At 41.1% G+C, this 18,144-nt stretch overlaps 1 protein-coding gene across 5 annotated transcripts; it reads right to left on the bottom strand.

Moving 5' to 3' along the window:
• Positions 1-4,333: 4,333 nt before the first annotated feature.
• Positions 4,334-18,085, bottom strand: ARL14EP (ARF like GTPase 14 effector protein). 5 transcript variants are annotated; one of them, XM_086338606.1, is made up of 5 exons: positions 18,031-18,085; positions 8,858-9,014; positions 7,763-8,250; positions 6,393-6,520; positions 4,334-4,872 (listed from the first exon to the last, which is right to left on the bottom strand). In XM_086338606.1, exons 3-5 carry the CDS (start codon positions 8,186-8,188, stop codon positions 4,644-4,646), a joined length of 783 nt encoding a protein of 260 aa, XP_086194732.1. In that variant the 5' UTR covers positions 8,189-8,250; positions 8,858-9,014; positions 18,031-18,085; the 3' UTR covers positions 4,334-4,643. The 5 variants fall into 5 exon arrangements, with proteins under 5 accessions (XP_086194732.1, XP_086194733.1, XP_086194734.1 ...); XM_086338607.1 differs by having other exon boundaries at positions 8,858-8,939; XM_086338608.1 differs by lacking the exon at positions 18,031-18,085 and adding an exon at positions 9,131-9,296.
• Positions 18,086-18,144: the final 59 nt, after the last annotated feature.

The following is an 18,144-nucleotide window of genomic DNA, read 5'->3' as shown; positions in this document are numbered from 1 at the left end:
ATCAAAAAAACCCCCCAAAACTGGACATGTATCCCATTGTTCACTGCAGCACTATTTACAATAGCTAGAACACGGAAGCAACCTAGATGTCCATTAACAGATGGCTGGTGCACTGAGACGACCCAGAGGGATGGTATGGGGAGGGAGGATGGAGGAGGGTTCAGGATGGGGAACACATGTATGCCTGTGGTGGATTCATTTCGATGTTTGGCAAAACCAATACAATATTGTAAAGTTTAAAAAAAAAAAAAAAGAAGTTGTGGTACATACACACAATGGAGTATTACTCAGCCATAAAAAGGGACACATTTGAATCAGTTTTAACGAGGTGGATGAACCTAGAATCTATTATACAGTGAAGTGAGTCAGAAAGAGAAAGATAAGATACTGTATTCTAATGCACATATATGGAATCTAGAAAAATGGTACTGAAGAATTTACTTACAGAGAAACAATATACAGAGAATAGACCTATGGACATGGGGAGAGGGGAGGAGAGGGTGAGATGTATGGAAAGAGTAACATGGAAACTTACATTACCATATGTAAAATAAATAGCCAACAGGAATTTGCTGTACGGCCCAGGAAACTCAAACAGGGGCTCTATATCAACCTAGAGGGGTGGGACGGGGAGGGAGATTCAAAAAGGAGGGGATATATGTATACCTACGGTTGATTCATGTTGAGGTTTGACAGAAAACAAAATTCTGTAAAGCAATTATCTTTCAATGAAAAAATGAATCCAGCATCTGACTTAAGTACGTGAAAGTGTTAGTTGCTCAGTCATGTCAGACTCTTTGCGACCCCATAGACTGAAGCTCGCCAGGCTCCTCTGTCCATGAAATTATCCAGGCAAGAATACTGAAGTGGGTTGCCATTTCCTTTTCCAGAGGAACTTCCCATCCCAGGGATCAAACCCATGCCTCCTGCATTACAGGCAGATCTTTACCATCTGAGCCACCAGGGAAGCCCACCATGGATTTAAGTATTAGGAAGACAAAATATTCTTTCTGCCAGTGCTCTGTCAAAAACATATTGGTCAAGGAATTGATAAAGTTTATTCCTGATAACTAGGCCAGTGAACAGTTATAACTTAAAAATGACATTTAATTCCATGGTCGAAAATGGCATTCCATCAAAGTAAAATCAGTCATTTAAAAGATACCAAAAGTACACAGGAGTAAAAATAAACCTCTATTGGTCAATTCAATCAAACTGGCTGTATAAATCTTTCAACAGCTAAAAAGTATTTCAAATTGCTAAAAGGCTAATTTGATTAAACTAAAGTACTATCTTTAGGGAAAATAAAAACCTAGTTCAGAAAACGTGTCTAGACAATAAGGTTTTAGACACATTGATAGGTCTTATAGTCTATCTAATAAATTAGTCTTACAATTTATTCTCTATCTCAACCACTGTTTCTCCACCTTTCTTCATTAGTACTCCATCATGGAGCTGTTTTTAGTCCTTTTAATCCTAGTCAACACCCTATTAACCACAACACATAAAATGTACGTGCATGTGCACGCATGCTCAGTCATGTCCGCCTCTTTGTGACCCCATGGAATGTAGCCTGCTAGGCTCCTCTGAAGGCAATGGCACCCCACTCCAGTACTCTTGCCTGGAAAATCCCATGGACAGAGGAGCCTGGTAGGCTGCAGTCCATGGGGTCGCTGAGGGTCAGACATGACTGAGCGACTTCACTTTCACTTTTCACTATCATGCACTGGAGAAGGCAATGGCAACCCACTCCAGTGTTCTTGCCTGGAGAATCCCAGGGACGGGGGAGCCTGGTGGGCTGCCGTCTATGGGATCGCACAGAGTCAGACACGACTGAAGCGACTTAGCAGCAGCAGCAGGCTCCTCTGTGGAATTTTCCAGGTAAGAATACTGGAGTGGGTTGCCATTTCCTCCTCCAGCAGGTCTTTTCAACCCAGCGATTGAACTCGAGTCTCGCATCTCCTGCACTGGCAGGCGGATTCTTTACCACTGTGGCCCCTGGGAAGCCTAATGTGAGGTCTATCTGTTTAAACGTTGCATATATATCCATGCTTTACATACAGAAACAGATTTTTGCCACCAAGGACAAATTTTCACCAAGAACACAGTCTAAGTAATGAAAGGTTTACAGTATTAAAACATTTTAAAAAAGAGTAAGTGGGGAGAAGAAATGATGTATTTTAGCACTTACGGAATTATGGAGTTTATGGAATGGAGATTATTTCTAAAATAGTTCAACTACTCAGATATATCAGATTTTTCCTGAAGTATGTACTATTCTCACCTATAGGCAGTCTTTGCTTTGCATGGGTGCTAGTGTCAATCAAAATACTCAATAATTAATGGAGAGAATTACCATTGTGTGACCTTGAAAAAAATGTCAAAATATTACAAGGTGTCAGTTATAAATGTAAAAGAATGAAAAAAATGTGACTTAGTATACTGTAATTTAAAATACCAGAAACACTGGGAATTAAAGTGCTATTTCATTGTAAAAAAACTAATCATGAATACTCACACTTGCCTTTTTGTTAAGTAACGTATGACACTGGGAAAGCATCTTTTCTATACCACTGCAAATTTTCATACTTCTATGTGGAAGTTTAGCTTCCACTATGTTATTGTTTGTGTTTTCAATGTTGGGAACCATCTCTGTAGTTTGCTTTAATGTGAAGTTTGTTACCTCTGGGACATGTTCATCCTTTTCATCACAACCCTCATTTATGATGAGTCTGCTTGCACCAAGTTCCTCTAGCTGCACATCTAGAGGCTCTAGCATAGCAACACTGGCAACATTCCCATGATCAGTGATTCCTTCTATAACCCCGTCTATTCATGTTTCACCTCTAGCTTTATCATTTTCATTTCTTGACTGCAATTTTGTCTCTGTTGGCCATTTCCGATTACACGCTTTGTAAAAGTGCCGGAGTCCAGCTTCAGCAGCCAGGGAATCTGCCTGAATGGGTGAGCGATGCCAGTGGGGGATGATGTAGTCTCTGACTCACAGTATGGACCTACATGTTTATTTCAAGCTTCAGGTTCTTTTTTATACTTTGACAAAAGCATTAGGTCAGAGGTTTGAAGTTTTTAGCTTCCTCCACCAAAATTGACTGTACTTAACATCCCTGGCTCAGACGATAAAAGCATCTGCCTACAATGTGGTAGACCCGGGTTCAATCCCTGGGTAGGGAAGATCCCCTGGAGAAGGAAATGGCAATCCATCCACTCCAGGACTCTTGCCTGGAAAATCCCATGGATGGAGAAGCCTGGTAGGCTACAGTCCGTGGGGTCACAAAGAGTCTGAGTGACTTCACTTTCAACTTGTGATTACATTGTAATTCATGCTACATTCCTGTTTATTTCTTATCTTTCTAAATCCTGTTTGCCCCTAGTATCTTAAGATCACTCTCTCTTAAAAAGGCTTCTGCTGCTGCTAAGTCGCTTCAGTCGTGTCCAGCTCTGTGCGACCCCATAGACAGCAGCCCACCAGGCTCCCCCATCCCTGGGATTCTCCAGGCAAGAACACTGGAGTGGGTTGCCATTGCCTTCTCCAATGCATGAAAGTGGAAAGTGAAAGTGAAGTCGCTCAGTCGTGTCCAACTTTTAGCAACCCCATGTACTGCGGCCTACCAGGCTCCTCTGTCCATGGGATTTTCCAGGCAAGAGTACTGGAGTGGGGTGCCATTGCCTTCTCTGAAAAAGGCTTCTAGCTATTCTTAATTATTTCTAAACCCTAAACTCAACAAACTTCTTTTGCCATAAATATTTCCCTCACAAACAAGTCTCAAACAACAATCCTTGGCCTCAAGCTGCGGCCTATGTGCTCATCCTGGGACATTCTTTGTAAAGATCCTTGAACAAATGTCAATGGTTACTTTATATTCTGGGCACAACTGTAGAAGGCTTTGTGCTTTCTCATGCTTCTCTCAAGCACCTTAACATTCTTTCCAGCCAACTCAACCGAAGAAGGGAAAGAACAAGTCAGAATCACAAGGCCTACCTCCTTCAACCCGGGGCCGTGCCTGCGAGATGAGGAGGGGGTTGGGGCCGTGCCTCCATTTTGCCAGTAATGCCTAACGTGGCTCCTGACATGAAAGGTCATGTGGGTGACAAGGAGACAACACCACTACGTGCTCTGCTGTCTGAACAAACTGAGTAATAGACGTGCAGCGATGAATCACTAGCAGGATTTGAGAAGTAATCTGACTACTCAGTCACTGACCTTGAAGTACACGCGTTACATACTGATTTGAGAGCTTAACAGCTAGCAGGAAGTTCGTACCTCATGGAACTACTCACAGTTAACATACCACAGTAACTGAAATTTGAACTGTTGCTGTTAAGGAACTGGTTTATTTAACTGTATCAGTGCCATGGAAATTTATGGACATGGGAGTTGTACAAACAGAGGACTGCCTATACATTACTTTTTTACATTAACCCAGAAAGGCTCAAAGAGATGACTGCTGAGTAATGAAACAGTCCATCTAAACTGACATCAAATAATTTATCTTAAGGTACCCAAAGGCAGTGTTAGTGCACACTGAGTACATATGTGTGATTTGGCAAAACCAACTTTAACATGTATCTTAGAATTACAGAACTTTAGAAATACAGAAAGGGTCACAATCGGACACCACAAATTATCCAGCATGTTTGTTATGAATTATTTCTCCTCCTTCGATTTCAATTTGCTCATATAGCCACTTTCGATCACAGCGGCATTCGGCACCACATTTGGTAGAACCGCAGGCAGGACAAGCATAGAAACAGCCTAAGCAGTCTTCATCGAGGCAGTCACAGAGGTCCATTCCACTGAAAATCAGGAGACCCTGGCTATCGTAGACCTTACTCTTTGCCGGGATCACCTGTCTGTAATACAAAACACAAGGCAAGTTATACACTTCATGCATATTTCATTTCTGAATATTTAGTTGACAATAGGGTAATAAAAAAAATGTAAGGGAGATAAAATGTTTCGGATTATAGATGAAACTTTGCCAAACTGATACCTGGGTTACCTGACTCAAAGTTACTCTACAATTAACAGTTAACAAACTGCTTGTGAGAAGAAGGCCCTCTCTTGTAAAGGGTTGAAACATATCCAAAGGAATGCAGGCGAAATGTGTCCAAAAATAATAATATAGCTGCTAAAACTATTTATCCCTTACCAAAAAGAAAAGACTAGGTAATAGTGGTGCATTTTATTAGCAACCAATCTCTTTACTGCTTTGTGAACACAGCTTTATTTTTATCACAGTATACCATCCAGCTGTTTTTTATACTGCAATTAATCTGTTTCTTGTTCTTTGACAGACTAGCAAATCTGGCCTCAAAGCACCTAATGACTCAATGGAAAACCTTCACAGATGGAATAATGGCCTGTATAAAAAATAATTCTGGATGATTACACTAACATTGCTTTGTCAATTTGTATTTTAGAAATGCTCGATTTAAAAAATCATATTCTGAACAATTTAGCTTTCTTGTTCGTTCTATTAACTACACCAAAATTGTTTCTATTTTGCTATGCTTAGAAGTTCAGTCATGTCTGTCTCTCTGTGACCCCATGGACTGCAGCCCGCCAGGCTCCTCGGTCAATGGGGATTCTCCAGCCAAGAATACTGGAGTGGGTTGCCATGCCCTCCTCCAGGGGATCTTCCCAACCCAGGGATTGAACCCAGGACTCCTGCATTGCAGACAGATTCTTTATCGTCTGAGCCACTAGGGAAGCATAAGTAATCCTTGCTTGAGGACATTCTATATACAAGGACTCTTTCTCTTAGAAAATGTGTCCTAAGTCATTCAGTCATGTCCCGCTCTTTTTCACCCCATGGACTACAGTCTGCCAGGCTCTGTCCACGGGATTCTCCACACAAGAATACTGGAGTGGGTTGCCATGCCCTCCTCCAGATCTCCCCAACTCAAACCCATGTCTCCTGTGGTTCCTGCACTGCAGGCAGATTCTTTACCACTGAACCACCGGGGAAGCCCATTTCTATTTTAGACATTAAAAAATAAAAAACAACCTTGCATTCTCACAAAATTTGTTTTAGTTGCCACCTATAGAGCAGAGACATACAACTGATGTATTAATGCTTTTCAAATAATTATTTTAGTTACAAGAAGTATAGTGTGCTTAAATTATTTTAATTACTGTGCCAAAAAGATTATATAAATGCACTTCATTGAGACTTTCTTAGAAACAAAAAAATTTTTAGAGTGGAAGGGAACACCTTAATTTTCTATGAGACCCTTGGGGGTTCTTACTAATTCCAGATTATCGAATTTAAACTATCTAACCAGAAAACTCAAAACTTGTAAGAGAAAGATAGGAAAACAATGCAGATGTGAGGCAAGCTAACATATGACTTAAACAACACATAGTGTACCTGTCTGAACCAGCTGTTGCATTTTTGGTAAGCCTTCTTTTTTCTCTTTTACCAGTTTCTGGAGCAAATTCAGTTTGCTTTCCTGGATTTGCAAATTGTAATGACCTCAAAGCTTTAGCAGTTCTTCCCTGAATAAAAGTTAACAAATTATTAACTCAAATCTTAATATCAAACCATACACAGATATTTCACTTAACATTAATCCAGATTATTTCTTAGTCGGGAACAGTCTGGAACTTGTAAAAAAGAAAGAAAAAAGTTTTAGTGCCCAAATGTAACAAAATTTATACTGGGTCCTGGAGCTATGCCTTTGAGGGGATAACAAAGGAAAAGCACTACATATAATTTAAAATTTTAATTATCTTTTAATTTGGTTTATTAATATAATAGAAAGGAGAAAATTGAGAAAAATATGCCAGCAGCAAGAATTATAAATTGCTTATAAATAGAAAATTTGACAAGTCCTCCTTTGACATACCAGTCCTTGTTCTACACCAGAAAGCTTTATGAAATCTTAAACTGTTCTGATAATGGTTAAATAATCTAAATGTAGGCATGTGAATAAGGAAGAGAGTTATAAGATATTTAGTACTTGCAATGTAAAAATGTATGCTTTTTGACAGTAGGGAGTCCTAAAATTAGCCTTGACCATAACAAGAATTCAGAGCTAGACGCAAAGGAAATTCACAAACATCTTAAAAACCCAGATAAGAATGGGATAGTGCCAAAGTCAAAAGAAAGGCTGAAATAAGAAACAATTATTTCAAGTCACAAAGTTCCTTTTAGAGCAGCAGTTTTCAAGTCTTTCATAAAAAAGGGAATTCATTCTGCTGTATTTCAAACTCTTGCTGGCAGGCATAACCCACTGAGTTACTTCTGTATCAGAAAAAGAGCTAAGATTGTTAAGCTCTGGCAATGCCAGAATGTCTGAGCACTAGGAGTTGCCGCTTGAAAGTCTAGGGAATAGTATATTATTCTTTCCCCAAGCCAACTCTCTTTACCATACAATCTGGGTTTCCACAAATATTTAGAAAACATCATCTATTTTCACCTCCCCAACTTTACATTCACTGCATTCAAGTCCATCCCTTGATATTCTAGTGGAATTGGTCCCACTATCAGTTCTGGATACCAAAATGCTAGGCTGCTGCTCCAGTCCCAGAGTTGGCCCTCACGTCTTTGGATTCAACCAACCACAGATTGTAATAGTGCTGTACTGACTGAAAGAAGTCCACATATAAGTGGACCTGCACAGTTCAAACCTGTGTTGTTTAAGGGCCAACTGTAATAAAGTGATATAAATGATTTCTTTATAATTAAATAAAACCCTACATTATAGAAGTAGCAGAGAAAAAATCAACTGTACATACGTCTGAGTCAGGTTTTCTTTTCTGCCGGTCTTCAGAATCAACATCCACACTTCCATTGATTATCTGTGTACATTTTGGACAAAGCTTCCAACCAGGTACAAGCTGTCTTCCAAATTTTGCACTCAGAAAAGTGGCATCATCTAAATCAATTACATGTAAATTTTTTTTGGCTAGTTTTTTGTGTATGTTAAATGGGTCACAACATGACTTCTGCAAATCCTCAAATCTGTCGATGTAAACTTTTGCATGATGGAAGCAGATTGTATTGTTCCCAGAAAGTGTCATTCCAGTTCTCAACTGAAGTAGAAGCATGTCATTTGATGACAATTCTTGCAAAGTCTTGAAACCTGTATGACGAGTATAATAGGTTTTATGGCACTCATTTGTGGTTCGAAGCTGGACTCCAACTGAACATGGATCCATCATGCTTGATTATAGTAAATTTCCTTTCTGATTTCCACCTAGAGATCACTCTCTAGCAGATCACCCTAGAGAAAAACATTAAAGACAGTCAGATTTGTGCTGCAAAAATTTTATCTGAGAAGCTGAAAAAGCATTTGAGAAAATGCAAGGTCTGCATAATAAAAAGAAAACTCTTAGCAAGCAAGGAATAGAAAGACATTTACCAAAAGCCTACAAAAACATAAGAAAGCAATCATGGCAAGTGTGACTATAGTAAATATGTCAATTCTACAGGAATTTATCTATAAATTCAGTATGATTCTAAACCAAATTTCACCAGGTATTCCACAAATCCCCCACCACCCAGAATTTAGGAAGCTGGTCTATGGAAGTGTAAAGGTTCAAGAAAGCCAAGATAATCTTGAAGGAAATCAAAATAAGAAATTTATTTACTATAAAGCTATTATCATTAGAACAATGTGTGGGATCTCTCAGGTATCACTGTTAGGGTAGAATTATTTACTATTAGATAAAATACAGGATGCTCAGTTAAATTTGAATTTTAGATAATGCATAAACAATTTAAATTATATCACAAATATTGCTAAAAAGTCATTTGTTGCTTCTCTGAAGTTAAAATTTAACTGGGTTTCCTCCTATGTTTTATTTGCTAAACTTGGCAGCCTCATTTACCGTGCCTTCCCTCTCCCCATCTTCTAGTACGTAGAGATCTTTCTTTGGTGCCAGTTCCACATTATCTCCCACCTCTTCTGTGCTGTTAAAAGAAAGCTGAACTACCACCGATGAACAAATTACAGGACCTCCTCAGGTAAAAATTAAAGTGCCCCGTCTGAAAGAAGACAAGACCAGTTGCAGTACAAAAAGTATTTTTCACACTGCTTAAAGCTCAATGGCATACTGGAACCATTCACTTGAGTGAAACTGTCATGATAAAAGTGTACACACCTGAATCAAAGCAGTTTTACATTCAAACACTGCTTTAAAAAATGAAAAAGAAAAAGGTTAGCTCAAGAAGCACAAAATTTCAGGCATTGATTTCAGTGGCTGCTGCCTGCTTTCTAACACCTACCCGCTCTGGTTACTCCTCCCCTGTAGTAACTCCCAATGTTCTCCCTTCTCTTCCCCTCCCTTAGGCTAAGATTCTAATATGAGTTCTCAGAATTTGTTTCCAAGCAACTGTTTCTTCTGCTCACTTAGGCCTGTGCTCTGGCAATGTCACCCACAATTAGTATTTTTTTTTTCCTTCAAGTGGTAGTCTAGTAGCCTCATGTTGTTCTCTTCACTTGCTGCTGCTACTGCTAAGTCACTTCAGCCGTGTCCAACTCTGTGCGACCCCATAGATGGCAGCCCACCAGGCTCCCCCGTCCCTGGGATTCTCCATGCAAGAACACTGGAGTGGGCTGCCATTTCCTTCTCCAATGCATGAAAGTGAAAAGTGAAAGTGAAGTCACTCAGTCGTGTCCAACTCTTTGCAACCCCAAGGACTGCAGCCCACCAGGCTCCTCCGCCCATGGGATTTTCCAGGCAAGAGTACTGGAGTGGGGCGCCACTGCCTTCTCCTCACTTGCAGCATGGTGCTATGTTTGCCAAGGCTTCCCAAGTGACACGAGTGGTAAAGAACCTGCCCACCAATACAGTAGACATAAGAGAAATGGGTTCTATCCCTGGGTTGGGACGATCCCCTGGCAGAGTGCATGGCAACCCACTCCAGTATTCTTGCCTGGAGAATACCGTGGACAGAGGAGCCCGTCGGGCTAGCACCCATAGGGTGGCAAAGAGTCAGACACGACTGAAGTGAATGAGCACAACACAGCACAATGTCTTCCTTAAATACATTACTATTTATTGTCCATGAACTAGTACTAGCATCAGCAGGGAACTTATGAGAAAAGAGAGATCTCAGTGGGCTCAGTGAATTAGAATCTCATTCAAAAAATAAATCCCCAGATGATACATAAGCACATTACAGTTTGAGATGCACTACTATAGATAATTCAATTAACAGAACATTCACCAAGCATCTTCTATATTTACAGAATACACCAAAAAAGAGTAAGAAACACATACAGACATGCACTTGCCTTCTAGGAAGTCTGATACTTAAGGGAAGATTATTTGAGAGGGGGAGAGGGAGCTGTAAATTTCATAAACTAGATTTGGAGAAAAATACCTGGCTTCAGTGGAAAACTGCACTGTTGAGAGTACAACCTTCAGGTTGTCACATTCTGATTACATGAGAGCTCTGCATCTTTCGCTGCCTTTGAGCTATTTTCAGGTGTAAAAATGTAAATGTAAATGTAAATGTAACTAACAGCAATGCAGAACAATTCTTGTCCATATTCTGGTAAATTCTGTTAGAGGTACAACTGACTCCCCTGGCCCACTGTGGAAGAAGACAGTTTTGCCTCTACTTGCTCATTTATTTCAATATTCCTGATCAATAAATGTGTCTGTTCTATCATTTGAACTGGTTATAACATTTTACCAATCCCCTTGTTAATAAGGAAAATAAAAACCAGGCACTACTGATTTTATACCAGTGTCACAGTCACAATTTTACTTCCTCCCTCTTTTTTTTTAATGGAAAATACATTAAACATAGGAAAAGTTTAATTTGCTCCAGCCAAGTCACTTAGACCAGCACAATATCTAGTATTTCTCACAGAAGGAAAAAAAAAATAAAAACCAGCTTCTTATGGGACTGGATGTAAACCATATACCAAATAAGCCCTAAACGTGTTCATTTAGACCTGATTACTTTAGATTGGTTTTCCACCCTCCCCTCCCTACCCCTCTTTCAGGAAAATTTCACTATGGTACAAGTGAGATCGGTCTGTAAGTACTTTCAAACTACACTGAGTGATGTAGGATTATTAATTCCTGAATGTCAATGAGTATCCTAAGGCCTTCCTATATAAATGTTCCAATGAACTTTATTTGTACATTTTCCACTTCAAATAGAAAAATGCCTTTTAACAAGTTAAATTTTACCTGAGACCTGTACTACTGGTTCTTGAACAGGCCTGCCTAAAGAAACCCTCCTACTCTCTGTATGGCTTCTGTAAGACTCAAGAACATCCCACTGTTTACCTATGACCAGAACAAAGGACCTCCAAATCCCCATTGTCTCATTTATAAATTTGTGAGTAATTAGCTGAATTGCTTGCTGAAATAATCAACTGGAACAAAATTGGAAAAATATAGCTAACCATATTTTAAGTTTCTCTCCTTCCTCTAGGCCCCTGAACTTTGGTATAACCTCGGCCAGAGCCAGCAAGGAATCCCTCCAGAGAAAAAGCTGGCCTCAGGCTAAAACAATCTGGGATCTACAATCAGACCAAGCAGTTCTGTTCCAAGCACTGTTTACTCCTCCCCTGAGAAGCTGGTAAATCTTTTGGTCAGAGAATTCTTTCCACTGCAATAATCTCTTTTCCCCTCTGGCAATAATGCTTTCAATAAAGTCTCTCCCTACTAACTCCGGATTTTATTATTTGACCCTTTCTTTAAAAAGTTCTGCATTCTCAATTTTCTCTTGCTTTAGAACTGCCAATACTTTCTAAACAGAGTAACTAAACAGAGTATGTTTTGTGATTCTAAGATTAACTTTCAATATTTTTATAGCACTCCCAGAAGAGTGGAGAGAGAAAGAAGTAAATATAGATTTGTTAGACTTCATTCTTCTATACCTGAGGTAGTAAACACAAGTACTGGATATTTGCTCCTCATATGATGTGAACACTGACAGCTCAGGGAATACGCCTTTTTAAAAAACTGAGGTATTGACACATTATATTAGTTTCAGATGAAACAATGCAGTATTTGTACATATTGCAAAATGATCCACACAGTAAGTTTAGTTAATATCTGTCACCACAGTTAGAAATTTCTCTCTCTTTGATGAGAACTTTTAAAGTCTACTCCCTCAGCAGCTTTTAAATATGCAGTACAGAATTACTAGTTAGTCATCCAGCTGGACGTCACCCCACTACTTATTTACAGCTGGAGTCTGGACGCTCTGACCCCCTTTTCACCCACTTTGCCCACCCTGACTCTTTGCAATGGCCATTTCCAATCTGTTCTTTTAATCTACCAGTTTGGTTTTTAAACTTAAATTATCTTTGCTAGATCCCCTGAAGTAAGTTTTAAGCATTTTCTCTTGCTATCCATTACCCAACTCTAAGGTAGGTAGGGTAGGTGCACTGAAGAAGTGGCCTCAAACAAGGCCACAATGCTAGCAGGTTTTCCTAATCCCATGAGCTCTAGGACCTGATCACAGGCCTCCTACGGGGGTTAAAGCAGCACCATCACAATCATCACTACCACTAACACAGCAGAGGGACACGGGAAATAATTAGGGAACTCATTGTTTTCTTCCCCGAACTATAGGGGAGATATGACAATACGTTCCAATGTGCCAAGTTCCCTAATACAGCCTGTGCTTTGTTACCACTCTTGAAGTTAGTAGGAAAAAAATCACATTAAGAGGAACTTTAACCAAACAAAAAACTTAAATGTATTTTTAGGTCAACTTTTAAGAATCTTTCCCTTTCATGAAAAATGTCTTTTTTCAGTATAGGGACAATTTATAAGGCATTTTCCCATTTATCTTTTATTTAATAAAATAATAATAATAATTCCATTCACCCCTCCTATGCAAATCAGCAGTTTCAGGCCTGGGTGCGTGCACACCGGAGAGTGCACACACACGTCATGCCTCTTGCAACTGTCAACTTTTTGTGCCCATTATCCTCAAATACTACCTACAGGACATGTGAATGGGTACCAAGAGAAGGGTTAAATGGCTAAGTGAAATAGTCTTAAATCTCAAGACCCAGGCACCATAAAGTAAACTTCAGACAATAACACAGTCCACAGTATCCAGTCAAAGATGACAGTGTAGAAGACCCTGAACTTATCTCTTCACATGAACATGCTGAATTTGTACCTACATACAGATCAATTCCTGCTGAAGAAATACTGAGGGCTGCAGAGCAAGTGATAGAGGGATCACACAGGATGGGTAAAAGAGACAGAGACATGGTGTCGACAGGAAACCCATCCCCCACAAGGGTCTTCAGCAGGGAGGAATATCATTGAGGAGCCTGTACACAGACTTGCCCATCCTGGGACAGAGCAAAAAAGCAGCTGTTTCAAGGGCACCTACACTATCATGAAGGGAATCCATTTACTAACCCTAAAGAGCCTGCCAAATGATCAGAGAACTTCTGAAACTGTAGCTGCAGTCTAAGGTACCAGGGAGACATGCGGGTTTGATCCCTGGGTCAGGAAGATCCCCTGGAAGAGGGCATGGCAACCCACTCCAGTGTTTTTGCGTGTAGTATCCTATGGACAGAGGAGCCTGGCAGGCTATGGTCCACAGGGTTGCACAGAGTCCGACACGACTGAAGTGACTTAGCACGCATGCTTGGGAATTTATATATATATATATGTGCACATACACGTTATTATTATATGTCAATATATATGAACCTATGGTAACCACAAACCTACGACAGATACACAAAAACCAGAAAGAAATCCAAAAGTAACACTGAAAAAATAAATCATCAAACCACTAGAGGAGAGACCAAGAGAAGAACTACAAAAACAACCAGAAACAATCAACAGAACGGCAATAGGTACATGGAAAAGGTCAGTTTTCATTCCAATCCCTAAAAAAGGCAATGCCAAAGAATGTTCAAACTGTCGCACAATTGTACTCATCTCACACGCTAGCAAAGTAATGCTCAAAATTCTACAAGCCAGGATTCAACAATGCATGAACCCTGAACTTCCAGATTTCAAGCTGGTTTTAGAAAAGGCAGAGGAACCAGAGATCAAATTGCCAACATCTGCTGGATCATCGAAAAAGCAAGAGAGTTCCCGAAAAACATCGACTTCTGCTTTACTGACTATGCCAAAGCCTCTGACTGTGTGGATCACAATAAAATGTGGAAAATTCTTTAAGAGATGGGAATACCAGAGCACATGACCTGCCTCCTCAGAAATCTGTATGCAGGTCAGGAAGCAACAGTTAGAACTGGACACGGAATAACAGACTGGTTCCAAATAGAAAAAGGAGTATGTCAAGGCTGTATATTGTCACACTGCTTATTTAACTTATATGCACAGTACATCATGAGAAACGCTGGGCTAGAGGAAGCACAAGCTGGAATCAAGATTGCTGAGAGAAATAGCAATAACCTCAGATATGCAGATGACACCACCCTTATGGCAGAAAGTGAAGAAGAACTGAAGAGCCTCTTGATGAAAGTGAAAGAAAAGAGTGAAAAAGTTGGCTTAAGGCTCAACATTCAGAAAACGAAGATCATGGCATCTGGTCCCATCACTTCATGGCAAACAGATGGGAAAACTGTGAGAGACTTTATTTTCTTGGGCTCCAAAATCACTGCAGATGGAACCTGCAGCCATGAAATTAAAAGATGCTTCCTCCTTGGAAGGACAGTTATGACCAACCTAGAAAGCATATTAAGAAGTAGAGACATTACTTTGTCAACAAAGGTCCGTCTAGTCAAGGCTATGGTTTTTCCAGTAGTCATGTATGGATGTGAGAGTTGGACTATAAATAAAGCTGAGCCCCGAAGAATCGATGCTTTTGAAGTGTGGTGTTGGAGAAGATTCTTGAGATTCCCTTGGACTGCAAAGAGATACAACCAGTCCATCCTAAAGGAGATCAGTCCTGAGTGTTCATTGGAAGAACTGATGCTGAAGCTGCAACTCCAAAACTTTGGCCACCTAATTCAAAGAACTGACTCATGTGAAAAGACCTTGATGCTGGGAAAGACTGAAGGAGGGAGGAGAAGGGGACGACAGAGGATGAGACGGTTGGATGGCATCACTGACTCAACAGACATGAGTATGGTAAACTCTGGGAGTTGGTGATGGACAGGGAGGCCTGCTATGCTGCAGTTCATGGGGTCACAAAGCGTTGGACTCGACTGAGTGAGTGAACTGAACTGCACTGAACACACATACCTATCAATAATCACTTTAAATGTAAGGAGATGAAATGAACCACATAGGGGTGGGGTGACTGGATTAAAACAATAAGTCCCATCTATATATTGCACAATAATGTTCCCCTGGTGGCTCAGGTGGTAAAGATTCTGCCTATAATGTGAGAGACCCAGGTTCAACCCATGGGTCTGGAAGATCCCCTGAAGGAAATGGCAACCCACTCCAGGATTCTTGTCTGGGAAATCCCACGGACAAAGGAGCCTGGCAGACTACAGTCCAAGGGGTCACAAAAAGTTGGAGACGACTAACACTTTATTGCAAGAACGACTAAGACTTTGATACACTGCACAGTGCTCGTATTGGGAACAACTCAGCAAACCTTTCAGGTCTCTAAACTCCATTTGTGATTTGTCTCTATTCCTAGGGTCCTTAAAGGTCAAAGAGGAACAGAATACTTCGAATTCAACAGCTGAGGGATGGTTTACAGACCAAGACGAATGAGTAAAGCTCTCTTTATTTTATCTGAATTCTGGATGTGGTCAAAACTGTCAAGCACTACTAACTACTCCTGGAGATGAACAATACTTTAATTTTTTAACAGTACTTCAGTTTTTTTAAACAGATTAATTAACAGTACTTAATACTACTTATAATACTATGGAGAAGGAAATGGCAACCTACTCCAGTATTCTTGCCTGGGAAATCCCATGAACAGAGGAGCCTGGCAGGCTATAGTCCATGGGGTTGCGTAAGAGTCAGACAAGACTTAGGGACTGAACAACAACCACAATTAACTTAATACTCAATATAGATGTTGGGTAAGTGATTGTGACCTTGAATTGTAAGCTAATGTGTGGAAAACACTCACCTCTTCCTAGAAAACAAACGTCTGGACACTGAGCATGGCATTATTGGTTCAAACATCACACAATGCAGGTCAAACTACACTACCTGAAAATTTCTGTTACATTTTAAGTCTTCATATTGGGGCTTCCCTGGTGGCTCAGCTGGTAAAGAATCCTCCTGCAATGCAGGAGACCTGGGTTCCATCCCTGGGTTGGGAAGATCCCCGGAAGAAGGCGGACATGATTGCACGACTCTCACTTTCACTGTTCTCTATGCTCGGAAAGCCAGGCAATGCTAATTAATCCTTCAAGACAGTGTGCCCATATTCATCTTTCTGGCATGCCTTACCCAAATTCTATTGTTACAGATTCTTTTTCCTCTGTTTGAAACTTTGCCTCTATTACTTCAAAGCTGTTGGAAGACAGGAGCTATATGGTGTTATTTCCTATATCACTTAAGTAAAAAGAAGAAGGAAGTTCAGGGACTTCCCTTTTTATAGCACTCATCACTGGCTTTCTTCTTTCCTGTTAGTTTTTTCCATTACATACTAAGCTCCATGAGGGCCAGGAATCATCTGGGTCCTGTTACAGCTGTAGCTTCTTTCGAATGAATCCATGTTCCTCAAACTGCCAGAATCTCACACAGAGAAGGCTGAATCGCCCCCAAATCAGTATAACCAGATGCTCAGGATCCTGCAACTATCCCAATTTCAATCCTGTGGTCACAAGCACAGTGATGGCATTCCTCCCACACACCCTTCCCTAGGGGCTTCTTCTCTTTGGAGCAGTAGTTTAAAGTCCTTAACACTTTCTTTGTTGAGTTAGTCACATCCAGACTCTTTTGTGACCCTGTGGACTGTAGCTCAACAGACTCCTCTGTCTGGGATTTTCCAGGCAAGACTACTGGAGTGGGTTGCCATTTTCTTCTCCAAGGGATCCTTCCAACCCAGAGACCAACCTGCATCTCCTGCATTGGCGGGCGGTTTCTACCACTGAGCCATCTGCCAAGCAACAGTTTCTTTAGCCTGATTAGAATCCCAACCTCCTTTCTTCCAAAAACTGAGCCTGGGAATACCTACTCCACTATCACGCAACTTAAAAGTTTCATCTTTTATATTTTTCAATAAATGATTCCCCTCTGGGAAACTAAAACATTTTAGGAATGACAAAGTATGGGAAGTCTTGCTAAGAACAAGATTGTAAAGGTAAAAGTATTGTTTTAAAAAGTGAAAGTCGCTTAGTCGTGTCAGACTCTCTGCGACCCCATTGAGTATACAGCCCATAGAATTCTCCAAGCCAGAATATTGGAGTGGGTAGCCCTTCCCTTTTCCAGAGGATCTTCCCAACCAGGGATCCAACCGGGGTTTCCCGCACTGCTGGAGGATTCTTTACCAGCTGAGCCACAAGGGAAGCCGAAGAATACTGGAGAGGGTAGCCTATCCCTTCTCCAGGGGATCTTCCCGACCCAGGAATCGAACCGGGGTCTCCTGCATTGCATGCATAACTACCCTACTTTTCACCAGCTGTTTGAGAATGTTGTAAGCCACCAGATCCAGCGTATGAGCCCCTATTATGTTCATGCTACCGGATGGAGAAAAGAATACTATTCGACCTCCAGCCTCAACCAAACAGCTAGGACTAGGAAGGTTCTGATTTAAAAAATAAAACCCAAAGAGCAGTGGATGGGGTTCTAAGCCACAAAAGGTCTCCTCTAAATAAGACAAACCTTAAGTCAAAATTAGGACGGCTCCAGGTCTCCCCAAGAGAGGCGACAACCCGCGGAGTCGACAGGAACCGTGCTTGACTTCGACACAAGGGGCCGCAGATCGACCGGAGGGAGAGGGGGTCGCTGCAGGGCCGCAGGCCGCGGAAGGCCCCAAGAACGCAGCTGAAAATTCCCCTCACGTGTCCAACGTGCTCCCCCTCCTCTGCTTTGGGACCCTCCCTCAGCTGGCCCGAGCCCCGCTCCCACCCAGGAACGCGTCTCCACGCCCCAGACCCTCCCCTCTATCCCCTGTTTACCTTTAGCTCGAGCTCTCCACCGACCCAGTGCGCACCATAACCGCCGCCTCTGAGTGGCCTGGGTACGCGCTTTTCAACACTTCCTGGAGTTTACCACCGAGAGAACGGCGAGGG

The sequence above is a fragment of the Bos grunniens genome, chromosome 15, assembly GCF_055505025.1.
Source record: "Bos grunniens cultivar Pamir isolate PY7600 chromosome 15, Bosgru_T2T1.0, whole genome shotgun sequence".
In the NCBI taxonomy this organism is placed as follows: Eukaryota; Metazoa; Chordata; class Mammalia; order Artiodactyla; family Bovidae; genus Bos; species Bos grunniens.
Note: the sequence above shows the minus strand (reverse complement) of the source record. Positions and strands in the feature narration are given on the sequence as shown.